At 38.6% G+C, this 17,678-nt stretch overlaps 1 protein-coding gene across 1 annotated transcript in view; it reads right to left on the reverse strand.

Annotated features, from left to right (window-relative positions):
• TTN (titin) overlaps positions 1–17,678 on the reverse strand; it is a 246,515-nt gene that overhangs the window by 101,330 nt on the left and 127,507 nt on the right. The window contains 18 exon segments of the mRNA XM_064515504.1: positions 89–148; positions 4,470–4,553; positions 4,769–4,822; positions 5,794–5,898; positions 7,450–7,530; positions 8,516–8,590; positions 9,159–9,254; positions 9,605–9,688; positions 10,722–10,820; positions 11,051–11,224; positions 11,578–11,772; positions 11,922–12,005; positions 13,040–13,123; positions 14,068–14,151; positions 14,411–14,557; positions 14,911–15,105; positions 16,373–16,456; positions 17,401–17,484. Of these exon segments, the coding sequence (XP_064371574.1) occupies positions 89–148; positions 4,470–4,553; positions 4,769–4,822; positions 5,794–5,898; positions 7,450–7,530; positions 8,516–8,590; positions 9,159–9,254; positions 9,605–9,688; positions 10,722–10,820; positions 11,051–11,224; positions 11,578–11,772; positions 11,922–12,005; positions 13,040–13,123; positions 14,068–14,151; positions 14,411–14,557; positions 14,911–15,105; positions 16,373–16,456; positions 17,401–17,484 (1,869 nt within the window).

Raw genomic sequence — 17,678 nt, forward strand, 5'->3', positions numbered from 1 at the left:
TGCTGATGGTCATTTTTGCTTAAAGCATTATTTATAATTAGAGTTCAGGAATGCAAAACCATAGCAATCACAGGTATTTAATTATAACTCTTCTTACCTTTGACTGGACTGATACCCTTCGGAGTTTCTTCTTTTGGTGGCTTGGCCTCTGAAGTAGAACAGCAATGATATTAGGATGCAGTTAAATAAACATGCATATTAAAACTGAGACAAAAATTTCTTTTACAAATAAGATTTTATCTTCCTTTGGATATATACACATACAGAAAGGAGGAAGATATAAACATACATATGTTTATACAACTTATATTGTCTATGTTTGAATGGTATGTTGAATATCTTGAAGGATGGGAAAGGCACATATTCTGCAGTGGAGCCTGAAAGGCAGTTTAGGAGCTCCTAGTCCCTCAATTTCTTGTCCTGCCCATTATTTTGTAAAATTCTGTAATTCTGTGTCACTTAACTCTCAGCTAGGCTCTTGACCAATGAGACTAAAGCAAAAGACCTGCAAATAAATACATGGTAAATGGTAACCAATGAATCTGAGCAAACCAAAAAAAACCCTTGTAAAGCAGGGATTTTTTATAGGTAAGTAATAGAAGAAACCTCCCTCAGTGTTTCAGAACTCATCCGTAGTGATACTGACATCTAAAAACATAATGCTAAGTGATGCTAAGAAACGCTGAGACTCTCATGCTCCTCTGCCACCTGCTCAAATGCAAACAATTAGAAACCACCCCAATTTCACTGTCTTCACATAGCATTGATCTAACTATCTGGGATAACCACAAAAAATGTCTGTCTGATCTCCCCACTTGTCAACCAGAATAGCTTAAGTACCTATTATAAATTATATGTTATTTTAGAAAAAGGACAAAGTTGCACTAATGAAGCCAACAAAAATATAAGTTGTATAAATTAAATATATGTTTTAGGACAATATGATATTCTCACAAGTGAGGGATGTTTCGTTAGTTGCACAGGTTGTGACGGATCATCTCACACTTTTGAAAATATTTTTCACATGATGGTGCTTATCATCGTTTTGTGAAAGGTGGTATGAAAGATACTTTAAATGGGAGAATGATATGGATGAAATGCAGGACATTTTATTGCAGAGGACAGAAAAACAAATACTGGAAAGAATGTGTGAGTTTTTCTGAGAAGATAATGGCACATAACATGATTTAGGCAGTCTTATAAAAATGTAAGACTAAGACAATGAACGTAAATTCCAGGGATGTATGTACATACAGGTAAGACAAACACATGACAAGGGTGGCTGAATGCCATTTCAGACAGCTGATGGGCTGATACAATAGATAAAAATGTGCATAGCATTACAGAACAAAGACACACATCAAAATGACAAATGGTACTTTCTCCTGAAGCAAATGATACGAGCACTTTGTGGAAGAATTTGGCAGTGGTGTTCCTCACCTCGCTTTGCATGAGACTTTGCAGGAACATCCACAGCTTCTTGTGACTCTCCAGGTTCATCCAAATCCCAATCCTCACTTGAGAGGCTGCTGGCCTGCTCAATCACATGAGCAGGTTCTGATTTCTGGTATTCTTTCTCTCCTACAAATGAGTCTTCTGCTTTCTTGGGAGTGATTGTCTTACCTATGCTTGAGGAGCAAGGAACTGCTCCATTTGCAGGGATTCCTTTGCTCAATGGTGTTTTGTCTGAAAGCCTTTCCTTCTCTTTCCTGTTGATAACAGATCTACTTTTTCCAATGCCATATTTAACTGCTGATCTTTCATCTGATGTGCCTTCTGTCACTGGAAGTTCTCTTCCAGAAAGCTTCACTTCTTCCACAGTCAAAGGAAATCTATTTTCTTCAGTTTTAACTTTGCTCACTTTTTTGAGAGTTGGAGGTTCTTCCCTTTCATCCTGAGTGATTTGAGGAGCCAATTGAACTTTTTGAGGTTGCTTTTTATCGTGATTCCTTGATGGCTGAATAGCAACTTTCTTTACTGACTCAAATCTATCAGATATTTTATCGCTGACTCCCTTTTCATATTCTCCTAAGGAAGCTTCACTTTCCGTTCCTTCTCTTGTAATCACAGTATCAAATTCTTTTTCCACAGACAGCTTTTCAGGGGGGGTTGAATGTCTAATTTTGTCTTTTTTTAAGTGGGTGCTGAAAGTAGTTTTGTCTTTCTTCTCTGATGTAATGCTTTTTCCTGTTTTTTTATCATTGAAGAGTTCTTTCTTGGTTAACAATGGTCCTGAACGCTCCTCATAATGAGCTTCAGTGGGTTCTCCTTCCTCTGCAGAATATTTTTCTCCTGCTTTCATTTCCACTACTTCTGGCTTAATGGACTGCTTAAAGATTTGGCAAGCTTTTTCTCTGGGAAGCTCCTCACCATCAGTGGCATATTCCAAGTCAACATAATTTTTCAATATTGGTTTGGTCTCCTCAGGCAATTCTAAGGAATCTAGTTTTTCTGAACTAAGGTCCAGATTCTCATCTTTCTCATTGTTTTGAATAATTTCCATTTGCTTTACTTCTTTACTAAGAATCTTATCTATAGGAATATCAGCTACTGTGGTACAAGATCTCTCTGTTTGGTGAGTTTTCTTTTCTGTGTCATACTCCTTCACGGATTCTCCAAGAGGAACTTCGGATTTCTCTAGAGTAAAACCTCCTCTTTCTTCTCCATTTTTAAGCAGAGGTGTTTCAGCTGTTCCTGCCTCTGTGATATCCTTTACAAATGAAGCCTTACCCTTAAGGGGAAATTCTTCAGGTTGCAATCTGATTTTTGATTTTCTCTCTTTTCTTAGAACTGTTTTCTGGTCTCTGTGTTCATCAGGCTCTCTGGAGATATATTTAGGTACAGAAATTGACTCAACTGCCTCTTCTTTTTCATGCACGGGAATGTTTTCTTTGTGAGAAACACTAGACTTGTCCAGCAGTCCCTCAACAGCATCTTCCTTATGAATGACTAAGTCAGTTTTACCCCCCTTTTCTTCTCTGGAATCTCTTTCCATATATTCAGATGCTATATAAATCAATTCCAATTCCTCATCAGGTGCTGGTGGTTTATCCTCTGCATAAGTGATGTGATCTACTGCAGCTTCTCTTTTCTCACATGTAAGGGTAGAAGTCTTTCTTGAATCTATGTGTGTCATTTCTAGCTCCTCTCCTTCAGGAGCCATCACAAAATATTTAAGATCCTCTTTCCCCTGCTCATCTCCCTCTGGCTTCAGTGTTCCATAAACTGTTTTTGGCGGGATTTCTGGCTCAAGTGGCTCTCCTGCCTGGATGTCCAAAACCGTCTCCTTAGGACTTGCACTCTGTTTAACATGCAAGCATTTCTCAACTGAAATCTTCTTTAACACAATTGTCTCAATCTCGTCTTCTTCCACTGGGGGCATTTTACCTTTACGCTTTAGTATAGATGGTGTATCAGGCTTTTCTGCAGCTACAAAGGTTTCACATGTAATTTAGAGAGTTAAAATCCATAAGAATAAGCATCAGGAACAATATATTTTAAGACAATATTCCCAGCTATACCTGGAATAAAATGAACATAGAACACTTCTTCCATCATAAAACACAAAATTTACAATACAATCACAAAACAAGAGAAAGATAAGAACGATACACACAAACAGCACAGAGGACCTAAGTAAACTGCTGTTAGGCTACAGAGCAATGTACCACTGGTTTGCCAATTCAATGCAATCTAGATTAAAAGTAGCAGAAAATGACTGCTCTCTAATGCCTACATGGCTACCTCTATGAAATGGATTAGTGGTGTCACTGCAGGTCTGGCTACATTACAAAATGCCAAGAGGCATTCGTGAGTGGGCTTCTTAGCCCAGGGTCTGAACTGCACTTTAATGTGAGGTCCTTTGAAAAATGGATGAGCAGCATGTACATCAACTCCACTGTTGAATCTGAAACTCTGACTGCTTTATGGGGAAGGAACTCTTCAGGATTCATTTTTCACAACACGTCTGACCAGGGTCATACTTATATCAAATAAAAGTAGCAATATTCTAGTTCTTCAATATTATTGCTGCTTTTTATCACCACTTCAAAAACAAATTACAAAGCAGAAAACTGAACAACACAGCATTTTTTTAGAAATGTGTGTAACCTTCCATTTGTTATACAGAAATTACAACATGCAGCTCACAAGACATACATCAGGACATAAAGAACACCAAGGAATCAACAGAATACAGATATTTCATAGTAGGACAGTAAATGAAGGTACACATTCCACCATCAAGAAACAAGAACACAGATTCAACTGAATGGTATATCACAGAGACATGAGTTTTTTCAGAGTAGGTGACAGTATCTAGCACAATGGGATCCTTGAAGAGGACCTTAAATCTTTTCGGAATTAATGAGTTATATGAATGTACAGCCCTTAATTCTCCTTTTATCTTGAATGTAATGAGGTATCTCAGAGAGTAAAGCCCTATGAATAGAACAGAATTAAGATAATACCTGCTTTCTTTCCAACGACAGGGACTGTCACTGGAGCAGTAACGGCGGGTGCTGGTTCTGCTGCAGGTTTTGGAGATTTTAGAGCTGTGGAAAAGAATGACAGTACTCATGTATTTGCTTTACTAAATTCTTTTAAGTACAATATTCTCTAAAATGTTCTGTAAAGTGTGTGAAACTTCCACTCCTCACAGTACTAAAATTCAGATATTTGTGTAATGTACTTTTAACCAGAAATCTCTGAATGGAGAATACAAGATGCACAACAAAGAGTGCACTGCTGTTCATGACTAAAGTCTTACCTACTGCAGGTTTAGGTTCAGGCGCAGGAGCTGGGATAGCTGCTGGCTTTGGTTCTGGCATTTCAAACACAACAATAACAAATAGGTTAATTTAGATGGTTTATAGTCTCATTGAACATTAAAGTTAGCAGCAACAATACCTAGAGAGTTAATGGAAGACAGATTTTATTGTCTATTTAGGCAAAGAGCAAGAAATTATCTTGAGGTAGACTCTCTTAAAGCAAGACACAATGGAAAAAGATGTATTTCTCAAGCACTGAAGAAATAAAGATGAAAAAGAAACCCAGAAGAACGCAAAGTGGTTAATCATGACAGAATAGTCATGGATAGGCTGGATGATAGTAATGTGTTATTTTAATATAACGTGACATTCAGTGATGGATATTGTTTAGTTGCCGCAGTAAGGAAAAGAGTTGCCACACATCTGTACCTTGCGGTGGTTCAGGCACATGTTTCTCTTCCTTTTTTATGACAGGTATCTCAGTTTTCTTCTTAGGAATTTCTGGGACTTTAAAATATTATTTTCATTTTGTAAGATACATTTAAAAACCTTGAATCCCCAAATACCATTATCCCAACATATTTTAAAGTTTTCATTTTCTGTACACCTAGTTTCAGATGTTTGTAAGATTTAGGAATATGTATTTTTAAGAGTGAGATTTGAATAAATTAGAAACATTAAATGGACAAAAGGACAGATATTTGCAAGACTTTAACTAAACAAACATTTGGATTAACTAATTGTTTCAGTGTAGATATATTTTTATATGTATTATAAAATATTTGTAAAGTTCTCCTCTATGCACAGTGAAGATTGAGAAAGAGAATCACAAAATGCAAAATTCAGATCCAAATGTGGCTGTCAAATTTGGTTTTGCCTTCAGCACAGCTTTAATTCATACAATTAGACTAATGAAAGGTAAATCTGACTTCCACTCCTGAATTTCAGAGACTATTACTTAAAAATGGGATTTTTTTTTTTTTGAGTTATTCCTTATTGGATAGATATGAATGTAATCTAGTACCTTCAGGTTTCTTAATTTTTTCTGTTGGTGTAGGTACTGGTTTAACTTCTGGTTTAGGTTCTTTCTCAGGTTTAGGTTCTTCCTCTTCTGGTGCCTTTTTAAGAACTTTAAAAGAAAAGGAATTTCAGTTTTTAGAGCACTAATAAACAAAAGAGTAAGACAGGGAACAAGACAAAATACTACCTGTATAAACACAATAAAGAAGAAATAGGCATCTAAAATATATCATTTAGTATGAAGGGAAGATTTTGTATAACTACTTAAGATATTATTGTGAAAACATATTTAATTTCAAAGTCACCTAGAGCAAAAAGATACCTTAATTAAGAGAAGTTCCTCTGAAGGGAGAGATTTTTTTTACTGTCTACACTAGAAGAAAATTTCTTATTGTAGTAGCTTCATGGAAAAGATATGATGGGTACATACTTCTAAGGAATAGTAGAAGTAATTACTATAATAATGAGATTTTTTTTAAAGATCATCAGTTCGCATGTAACTATACATCAAGTAGAATATTGCTTAATAAGGACATTTCATATCAAGTTAATTTTAATCTTATCTGCAAATACCCAATATGATATTAAAAATGTTGTAACAGGTTAAATAACATTGCTTCAGTTCTCTTACATTTGCTTGTCAGTACATTTTAGATACTGTTCTTAATGTATCTTATCTGTACATTTACACTGAATGAATACTGTATTCATTTTATGAATTTTTATTCAGTAGAAAAATGGCTGTATATAACATTTGAGTAACTAATGTCATTCCCATGTCTTCTTGTGGGATAAAAAGAATATGTGTTACATTTAAATGATGAATTACCATAGACAATTATGCATTAATATTGCTGTTACTGATCATTTTCAGTGATAAAATGCGCAATTCTGGATTAAACTCCTATTGATTTCAGTGAGGGAACACGGCTGAATCTTCCAATGTAATGTTTGGAGAGTTCAAGTTTCTATCATTTCTCATTTTTATTTCTCTTATTTTTGTCCTGTCAGATATCTATCTTAGGTATCTAATGAGACCATCATCTGATGAACTGAGTATCTATGTTTTATGTTGTCTGAAATTCGAAGGTCAGTTGCAAGGTATATGGACATGAATGATTCCCCCTATGGTGTTTCAAGGAGAATGGGAATTAGTGCTTTCTTTTTTCAAAGCAGTTACTGAGCATGGAGTGATTTAGAAAGCTCCAGACTTTGCAGGAAAGAGCGACTGATGTTCATTAATACCACTGGATCCCTGGGGTCTGTGAACTACTTCTAAGAAATCCACAAAAGAGAATACAGATGCTACATATGTGATTTTTAACAATGTTTACACTGTCACTGGAAAATATTTAGGGGTCCAGAAAACTGCCAACTCTAGTATCAGCTTTCCAAAGAATAGCAAAACAGAAGAAGAGTGTTACAGGGAACCAGATTCTCAGCATTATGCTCCGATTTCACCATAGATCCTTCGGATCTGATGAATTTTCAGAACATCCCTGCTTCATCATGCAGCTATAAACTCCTTCCCCAAGAAACGGATATCAGGCAGTACTTCACTTATGCCATTTTCTAAATTGCACACATAGTGTGCTACTTGGTGAAACGTACTGAACAATCATAATATGCGGTCTTTTAAAACAGAGCCAAGTTACTATACCTCTTTTCAAAACAACTTCCTCTTTTGGTGGAGGGGTAACTTCAGGAATTATTCTGCGAGGTTTCTTCACAAGTCCAGGCACTTAAAAGAACATTATTCCAGATTTTATTATGGGTTCATAGCAGTAATAAGAGGTAACCAACAACTAACCACTCCAGACACACAAAGCTGGTCCAGCTGAACATTCAAAGTAAACATAAAACTGCTGAGATTGAAGCTGATAGTTTTAATCCTTTTTCTGTATGTATTTACGCACAGCTGATTTATAGATGCATAAGCATCTATGCATATGCATTATGCTATGCATAAGAAGAAATTCTCATACAAATCAACAGAAGAGAAGTATGGTCTGACAAAACTAAAAAAGTTATGTATTCAAAGAGAGTTATCATATCTCTTTTTCCTCTTTCACTACAGGCTCATGTTATCTATCTATTATCTGAACTGCCAGCCTATGATATTCATAAGGATCAAGCCAGTTTAATTTCTAACTCTGAACAGCATTAAGAAATGTTCACTGTGTTGCTTAGCTTGCTCAAGCTTGAGTATATATGAAAAATATAACAGAGTACATATAAGGTGGTGGCCTATAGTGTAAACTACAAAGGCTTGCTCAATTCATTATTCATCTCCAGCTATGGAAAGTTTTCTTTCATAAAATTAAGTTACATTTTAGACAAATAGTAAATTAAATATGTTTGAACAATGTTTTATATCTATGGAATATTTAAAAAGCATTTAAAGAGTATACTCAGTTATTTTCTACTTCTCCCTACACAAAGAACTGAAGTGAGAATCTACACAAGTGACAAAACTCATAAAAACACTCTTATTCTTACTCTTCTGTGATCATCTGTCTTGCATCTCATGATTTGCATTATGGAAAATTAAGGTGGATATAAATATAAGAACATGAACATATATATCCAAGATTAGAGCCCACTGTTCAGCATAACCTAACAAAAACAGCATTTGATATCTGGCAGCAAATTAAAGAAGCGAAGAAATAAAACGCTGGGCTCATGAGAAGCTTGAATGAGGTAAGATGCTTCTGTCAGCTAGGTACCTTTAGCAGGTGGAGGTTCCAGTTTGGGAGGTTCAACGGGTTTTGCAGTCACAACTTTCTTTCTTGATGCAGGAGCTTAAAGAAAATAATTTCAATTTTACTGCACACATCCTTAGATTCAAAGAAGAAAAAAAATTGCTCCAAAAAACCCAAACAACTGATGAATATGATTGACATAGTATAAAGACAATAGATACAAAGTTCATATTCTTGCTAAGTAAATGTTTAGAAGAACTCAGATGATCTGGAAGAAGCACAGCTGATCTGAAACCCATGTTCATATAGTAGCACCAGCAAATTATTGCTGAGGATTCTTTTCATTTGTAAGAACATATTAAAGAGAGAAGAATATGTTAGGAATATAAGAATGTGTTAACTTTGTTAAGATATTTTTAAAATATATTGATTTTTTCCATAAGTATTCAAAATAACCTGTATAAAGTGACTTGGCATAACACTGCTAAAAATTCATAAGGGACTTACCATTAGTAAGGCTCACCGTTAGAGGGATCGTAAATCAGAAAAAAAAAAAAAAGACTAAAAGTGGAATATTTTAAAGCATGCTTCTCAGGACTCATCATATAATTTAAAAGGATTATATGTTTGAATTCCCATTGTTAATTGTGGCTTCACATGCTTATACCTTTAAGTAGCTCTTTTGCCAATTTAATATCTTCTACTGGTGGAGTAGGCGCTGGTGGTTTTCGCTTTTCACGAATCTTCTTTTCAGGTTCCGGCTCTTTAAATAATATTAGGTAGATTTAGTATAAATTTACTACCACAGAAGACAGATGAAGAGTACAGACATAAAGATGGCTCTTTTTCTACTTCCAAAGAAGTGAATGAAAAAGATCTCATTGATTTAAATGGGAGTATGCAAGGGCCTTAAACTATTGCATTGTTGCTAGCACAGACAGACATCCACGTCGACGTATAAAGAACAGAACTCATTTCCAACACATAATGACAGAAGAGGAAATACACTGAGACCTACAACATACAGGTACACGTGTGGAGAAGGACAGAGCAAGAAAAAAAAGCGCAGTAATGAAAGGAAGGTGTCTGGCATCTTCTAGTTACTTTGTATACCTTTAGCTGGTAAAGCTTCTTTTACTTCTGGAACTGGAATTTCTTCTACTTCTTCAGGCTCAATCTCCTTTACGATTTCATATTCTTTAAAGAATATTAACAACTAGTATAAGCTTCCAATGCCAAAAACATTTCACATGAACTATTATACAGATATCACTGAAAAGAAAGCTACTCTAAAACACACAGACAAATACGCTTTAAGTTAGGTAATCACTTAATATCTGTTCATACTGTTATCTTTGTAGTTTATGCAAGCTTCTGAGAATATGTCTCTATTTATATGTATGAATGACTCAAGGTTGTGTGAAGGATAGAGTGTTTTTTATGTGGACAATAAAAGTTAAATAACATTGAATTTGTGGATGAGTCATTGCAACTGGAATGCTGTGAGTTCATTTAAGATCATAACAGCAATAATAATAATAGGTTTGAAGAGACTCCTATTTAGTGGGAATTGATCACTGTCTTTAAAAGAAAATAATAAAGGATGCTCTTTCTTAAGAATAACCTGAGCAGAAGCATATGTCAGTGGAAAATATTATTTAATTTTGGAAGTGATACTTTGCTTTCATAAATGAAAATATAAGAGTAGATACAAGAAACGTAGATTGGTATTGCCTAAAAATAGGAAGTGAACAATTTACAAATGTTTAAATGGAAAAAGAAAGGACAACATCAACATCAAGTCTTATGTTTGCAAGAACACAACAAGATTTTCTTAACAATGATATCCATGATGGCATATACCTTCAACTGGTAGTGGTTCAGGTATTATAGGAGCAGCAACAGGTACTTCCTCCTCTGGGACAGCTTTCTTGGGCACCTCAGGCACTTTAAAAATATTAGTTCCTTTTATTTGCATGTATATAAACATATGTATGAAACATAAAAAAAGACAAAGACAACTAGCACACAGAATATCACAGTGAATAACATTAGTATCAATAATCATGAATGTTTGGGCTCCAGACAGTCTTTACCAAAGGTAGTCTAAATACGGCTGCCACATTCTATAAGCTCAGTTATTAAAAAGCTAGAGAGAAGAACAGAAAAAAATTTTCAAAAGGTGAGAACAAAGATTTCTTCTCAGGAGGTTCCTCCTGGCAATATGTACCTTTGATTGAAGGAGGCTCTGCTTCTTTAAATTCTGGCTTTTTAGGAGTTGTAAGGGGCACTTTCTCTTCTGGGACAGTCCTCTCAGGTATTTCAGGTGCTTTAAAGATATTAGTTATTTGTTACTTTTGTGAATATTAAGATATATATATGCACAGTATTGAAAAGTGCAATGACTCAAAAGAGTAAGATATTCAGAAGATGAAGATTAATTTAGTAACTTAGTCACAGAATTCCCACTTAGATACTTGAGCACTGGTTATACCAGTAAAACAAGGAAAAAAGCGATCAGAAAATACAAAAGAGAGCCTTGTCACTGATGTCAAATACCTTTAAGTGGAGGAACTTCACGTTTTTTAAGGACAGGCACAGGTTCTGTTTTTTCAGGCACAGCCATGGGCTTCTTGGGCACAGCCACGGGCTTCTTGGGCACAGCCACGGGCTTTTGGGGAACAACCACCGGCACCTCCTCTTCTGGCTCTTCTTGCTCAATCACCTCAGGCGCTTTAAAGATATTAGTTCCTTGTACATGACAGGGCTAAAGATACGCGTACAGCATAATGGTGAGCAGCAAACCATAAAAGTAAGCCCTTGAAAGACTACCAGCGAGTCCTCTTCAAACAGCAACTCTTCCCTCATGTGGGCTGTTTCCAGCAAAGAGCCAAAGTGTGGGCTTACAAGAAAGCATTTGCTGACTAGCCCCACTCTCTCCCCCATGCACGTACAGGCACGTATAGACAGAACAGGACCAAACACTGCTCACACACCTCCCACCTGAACGCGGACAGGGCAAAGAGCATTCAACAGAGCAATAAGCCAGTGGGCAAGGCAGGCGCTTTCAGGACACCCCTGTTTACCTGCAGCTGGCGGAGCTTCTGGCTCTCTAGGCACGGGAACCGGCACCTCCTCTTCTGGGGCCTCCTCCTCAGGCATCTCAGGCACTTCAAAGATATTGGTGTGTTTCATTTTACTTTGATGAAAACACGTGCCAATCATAACAAAAAACAGTGCAACCACACAGACGTTGTACATCACAGAGGCCCGTTCAATACCTCACGCACATGTGCGGCACGATTTACCCAGTATGCACAACCTTGCACGTCTCAAACTCAGAACAGACACAAGCCAAGTGAGGGCAAGACAATGCTTAAGAGAAGAACATTAAGTGTCTCCTTTGTTAAGATATGCATGGAGAAGGTACCTCTGGGTGCTGGAGGCTCTGGTACTTTGGGAATGGCCACAGGCTTTTTTTCTTCAGGAGCAGCCTTCCTGGGCACCTCAGGCACTTTGAAGATATTAGTAATAGTCAGGTTTATATATTAAACAGGAAGACGAACAACAAAACAGGAAACAAGGATGCACTCCAGAACGTAACTGAACTGGACCCACAGCATCGCCCAGTGTCTCCACTCATGCACACACACATACATGCATAGAGGGTGATGATGCCCAATACATCCTGGGAGAAAACTGATGGCTGTGTTTAAATAGGACTCCCAGGTGAGGGTGTGAGTTGAGACACCCCCGCTCCCTACATAGCAGGCTTCCCTCCTTGTGAGGGGGCACCATCGTCCTCAGCCCTGCTGGAAGCTGGTGGCTCCCTGGGAGGGACCTAAGCCCGCGTCTTATCTATCACCGATCACAAACACAGCCCTAGGCAGTCATGGAGTGAGGAATAAGAATCCCATCAGCATCATTGCTCTTCCTTTCCTTTTCCATTCCTACTCTTTGTTTAGGCTGTTCTCTTTACTGGCTTCTTTTCTTGTCCTCAGAAGCTCCCTTCTTCCCTCGACTTTCCCTTCCTTGTGTCAACTTCCACAGCCCATATGATTCACTGGATTTAATATCCATTCCTCGCTCTTTATGGCCTCTGAAACGATCAGCGTTTACTTTAAATACTCCGTATGCCATCACTTTCTTTCACTCCTCTCATATGCGCATGCCTGAGTAAAAGAAAGGCTTTCGGTGTTGGAAGGTTCATGCCTATTATGTACACTCACTGAGGCTGTCTACAGAATCGTGTGGACTTCACTGCATCAGTGTGACATTACAACTTTGGACACTACCCTGGAGAACAGGCAATCAAGTTTTAAAATTTAAAATGCTAGTATCTGATGATTCAGAAGACGAAAACTAAGTAGTAAAGTCAAAGTATCTTTTGTGTTCTTTAAAACGTGCTAGATAATTGAATACCCAATTCATACACAGCACAAAAACGTTTCAGGTAATCACAAATGGACAGGATAACAGACACCAAACATGAGATTCAAGACAGTAAGAAACAGTCATCTTCAGGCTGAGGCTCGTGCCAACAAGTACCTCGAACTGGGGCAGGCTCTGGTTTTTCTGGCACAGCTACAGGTATGCGCTCTTCCAGAACAGCTTTCTTGGGCACCTCAGGCACTTCAAAGATATTAGTATATTTTAGTTTTGTGGGGACAACAGGCACACAGGAAACTGCAAGACAAACAGTAACACACAAACACAGCCTTATCTGAGACAGTGCTGGGGTTACATTCAGTCGTCATTTATACTTTACTTCAAACATGTGCAATGACCCAGGTGTCAAACATGGTCATGCAGGAGATGGGAACTCTGTTTTCAGTTGCAATTTTTGAGTCAAGGTGGGAATGTAAAAAGGTGTGCCCTCTTTGTAAAACAATTGAGCAAAGAGCTGCTTATGGAATCCAAATGTACATGAAAATCATCTGTCACGTGTCATTCATGTCTGGTCATTATAACATCATTTTTGAAGATCTTTGCCTTACTACTATCACTTCTTTCTATCAATAATTTCAGTTCTATGCAACTCTGCATTTTCAGTTTTGTACAGTTCCTGTCTTCTTTGTAGATCACTTTTTCTATAGAAATGCATACTTCCTCTACTCTTCTTTGGCCTATACTAAAGGTTCTTTCACATGCTAATGGGATCATCAGTTAATATATCCATTGGTTTTTTGGGGGTCACTGACTCAAACTTTTAGAGGGGTGGAGAACTGATACTGCTGCTGCCATCTGTCAGTACGGACTCTTTGAAGATTCAGGAGTGCAGCATCATGTACTTTAAACTGAAGACACCTTTTCAGGCTTTTCTACAGAACAAATGGCCATTCTCTTTAAAGTAAGCACTCCTTAAATCTTAAACCATAAACTTTACAAATAGGTCAGCAAACTGCAGATATTTTTCAAGGGACTGGATCTAGTCATTATGCCATGTTTCCGACACCTGACATTGCAGTTTATATTCTTCACTCACATCTCTCAGAGCATCACAAGTAAAGTTAGTTCAATTAAGTCCAAAAGAACATGATGTGTCTTTCTTATATGGCACTAATAATGATATGTACCTTTGACTGGTGGTAGTTCTGGTTTTTTGGATACCGCAACAGGCACTTTCTCTTGTGGGACAGCTTTCTTGGGCACCTCAAGCACTTTAAAGACATTATTTCCTCTTAATTTGACAGTAAAGATAAGTGCAAAAGATCATAACACTGATCACAAAACCAAGGAATTTAGGTGTTTGTAGCACTGTAACATTCCACCAGGGTGTAGTTGGCTAGTCACTCATGCAGTTTCGAGCACGGGAGAGGCTAGGCTTAGAGGACGCATAACAGATGTTAGAAAAAAGAAGAGATAAAAAAAAAGTATTAAGACACGAAACAGAAAAGCAGCTTCCCCCACAGGTTATACCTTTAGCTTGTGGAGCTTCTGGTTTTTTGGGCACAGCCACGGGCTTCTTGGGCACAGCCACGGGCTTCTTGGGCACAGCCACGGGCTTTTGGGGAACAACCACCGGCACCTCCTCTTCTGGCTCTTCTTGCTCAATCACCTCAGGCGCTTTAAAGATATTAGTTCCTTGTACATGACAGGGCTAAAGATACGCGTACAGCATAATGGTGAGCAGCAAACCATAAAAGTAAGCCCTTGAAAGACTACCAGCGAGTCCTCTTCAAACAGCAACTCTTCCCTCATGTGGGCTGTTTCCAGCAAAGAACCAAAGTGTGGGCTTACAAGAAAGCATTTGCTGACTAGCCCCACTCTCTCCCCCATGCACGTACAGGCACGTATAGACAGAACAGGACCAAACACTGCTCACACACCTCCCACCTGAACGCGGACAGGGCAAAGAGCATTCAACAGAGCAATAAGCCAGTGGGCAAGGCAGGCGCTTTCAGGACACCCCTGTTTACCTGCAGCTGGCGGAGCTTCTGGCTCTCTAGGCACGGGAACCGGCACCTCCTCTTCTGGGGCCTCCTCCTCAGGCATCTCAGGCACTTCAAAGATATTGGTGTGTTTCATTTTACTTTGATGAAAACACGTGCCAATCATAACAAAAAACAGTGCAACCACACAGACGTTGTACATCACAGAGGCCCGTTCAATACCTCACGCACATGTGCGGCACGATTTACCCAGTATGCACAACCTTGCACGTCTCAAACTCAGAACAGACACAAGCCAAGTGAGGGCAAGACAATGCTTAAGAGAAGAACATTAAGTGTCTCCTTTGTTAAGATATGCATGGAGAAGGTACCTCTGGGTGCTGGAGGCTCTGGTACTTTGGGAATGGCCACAGGCTTTTTTTCTTCAGGAGCAGCCTTCCTGGGCACCTCAGGCACTTTGAAGATATTAGTAATAGTCAGGTTTATATATTAAACAGGAAGACGAACAACAAAACAGGAAACAAGGATGCACTCCAGAACGTAACTGAACTGGACCCACAGCATCGCCCAGTGTCTCCACTCATGCACACACACATACATGCATAGAGGGTGATGATGCCCAATACATCCTGGGAGAAAACTGATGGCTGTGTTTAAATAGGACTCCCAGGTGAGGGTGTGAGTTGAGACACCCCCGCTCCCTACATAGCAGGCTTCCCTCCTTGTGAGGGGGCACCATCGTCCTCAGCCCTGCTGGAAGCTGGTGGCTCCCTGGGAGGGACCTAAGCCCGCGTCTTATCTATCACCGATCACAAACACAGCCCTAGGCAGTCATGGAGTGAGGAATAAGAATCCCATCAGCATCATTGCTCTTCCTTTCCTTTTCCATTCCTACTCTTTGTTTAGGCTGTTCTCTTTACTGGCTTCTTTTCTTGTCCTCAGAAGCTCCCTTCTTCCCTCGACTTTCCCTTCCTTGTGTCAACTTCCACAGCCCATATGATTCACTGGATTTAATATCCATTCCTCGCTCTTTATGGCCTCTGAAACGATCAGCGTTTACTTTAAATACTCCGTATGCCATCACTTTCTTTCACTCCTCTCATATGCGCATGCCTGAGTAAAAGAAAGGCTTTCGGTGTTGGAAGGTTCATGCCTATTATGTACACTCACTGAGGCTGTCTACAGAATCGTGTGGACCTCACTGCATCAGTGTGACATTACAACTTTGGACACTACCCTGGAGAACAGGCAATCAAGTTTTAAAATTTAAAATGCTAGTATCTGATGATTCAGAAGACGAAAACTAAGTAGTAAAGTCAAAGTATCTTTTGTGTTCTTTAAAACGTGCTAGATAATTGAATACCCAATTCATACACAGCACAAAAACGTTTCAGGTAATCACAAATGGACAGGATAACAGACACCAAACATGAGATTCAAGACAGTAAGAAACAGTCATCTTCAGGCTGAGGCTCGTGCCAACAAGTACCTCGAACTGGGGCAGGCTCTGGTTTTTCTGGCACAGCTACAGGTATGCGCTCTTCCAGAACAGCTTTCTTGGGCACCTCAGGCACTTCAAAGATATTAGTATATTTTAGTTTTGTGGGGACAACAGGCACACAGGAAACTGCAAGACAAACAGTAACACACAAACACAGCCTTATCTGAGACAGTGCTGGGGTTACATTCAGTCGTCATTTATACTTTACTTCAAACATGTGCAATGACCCAGGTGTCAAACATGGTCATGCAGGAGATGGGAACTCTGTTTTCAGTTGCAATTTTTGAGTCAAGGTGGGAATGTAAAAAGGTGTGCCCTCTTTGTAAAACAATTGAGCAAAGAGCTGCTTATGGAATCCAAATGTACATGAAAATCATCTGTCACGTGTCATTCATGTCTGGTCATTATAACATCATTTTTGAAGATCTTTGCCTTACTACTATCACTTCTTTCTATCAATAATTTCAGTTCTATGCAACTCTGCATTTTCAGTTTTGTACAGTTCCTGTCTTCTTTGTAGATCACTTTTTCTATAGAAATGCATACTTCCTCTACTCTTCTTTGGCCTATACTAAAGGTTCTTTCACATGCTAATGGGATCATCAGTTAATATATCCATTGGTTTTTTGGGGGTCACTGACTCAAACTTTTAGAGGGGTGGAGAACTGATACTGCTGCTGCCATCTGTCAGTACGGACTCTTTGAAGATTCAGGAGTGCAGCATCATGTACTTTAAACTGAAGACACCTTTTCAGGCTTTTCTACAGAACAAATGGCCATTCTCTTTAAAGTAAGCACTCCTTAAATCTTAAACCATAAACTTTACAAATAGGTCAGCAAACTGCAGATATTTTTCAAGGGACTGGATCTAGTCATTATGCCATGTTTCCGACACCTGACATTGCAGTTTATATTCTTCACTCACATCTCTCAGAGCATCACAAGTAAAGTTAGTTCAATTAAGTCCAAAAGAACATGATGTGTCTTTCTTATATGGCACTAATAATGATATGTACCTTTGACTGGTGGTAGTTCTGGTTTTTTGGATACCGCAACAGGCACTTTCTCTTGTGGGACAGCTTTCTTGGGCACCTCAAGCACTTTAAAGACATTATTTCCTCTTAATTTGACAGTAAAGATAAGTGCAAAAGATCATAACACTGATCACAAAACCAAGGAATTTAGGTGTTTGTAGCACTGTAACATTCCACCAGGGTGTAGTTGGCTAGTCACTCATGCAGTTTCGAGCACGGGAGAGGCTAGGCTTAGAGGACGCATAACAGATGTTAGAAAA

Source organism: Dromaius novaehollandiae, chromosome 7 (genome assembly GCF_036370855.1).
Source record: "Dromaius novaehollandiae isolate bDroNov1 chromosome 7, bDroNov1.hap1, whole genome shotgun sequence".
Taxonomy (NCBI): domain Eukaryota; kingdom Metazoa; phylum Chordata; class Aves; order Casuariiformes; family Dromaiidae; genus Dromaius; species Dromaius novaehollandiae.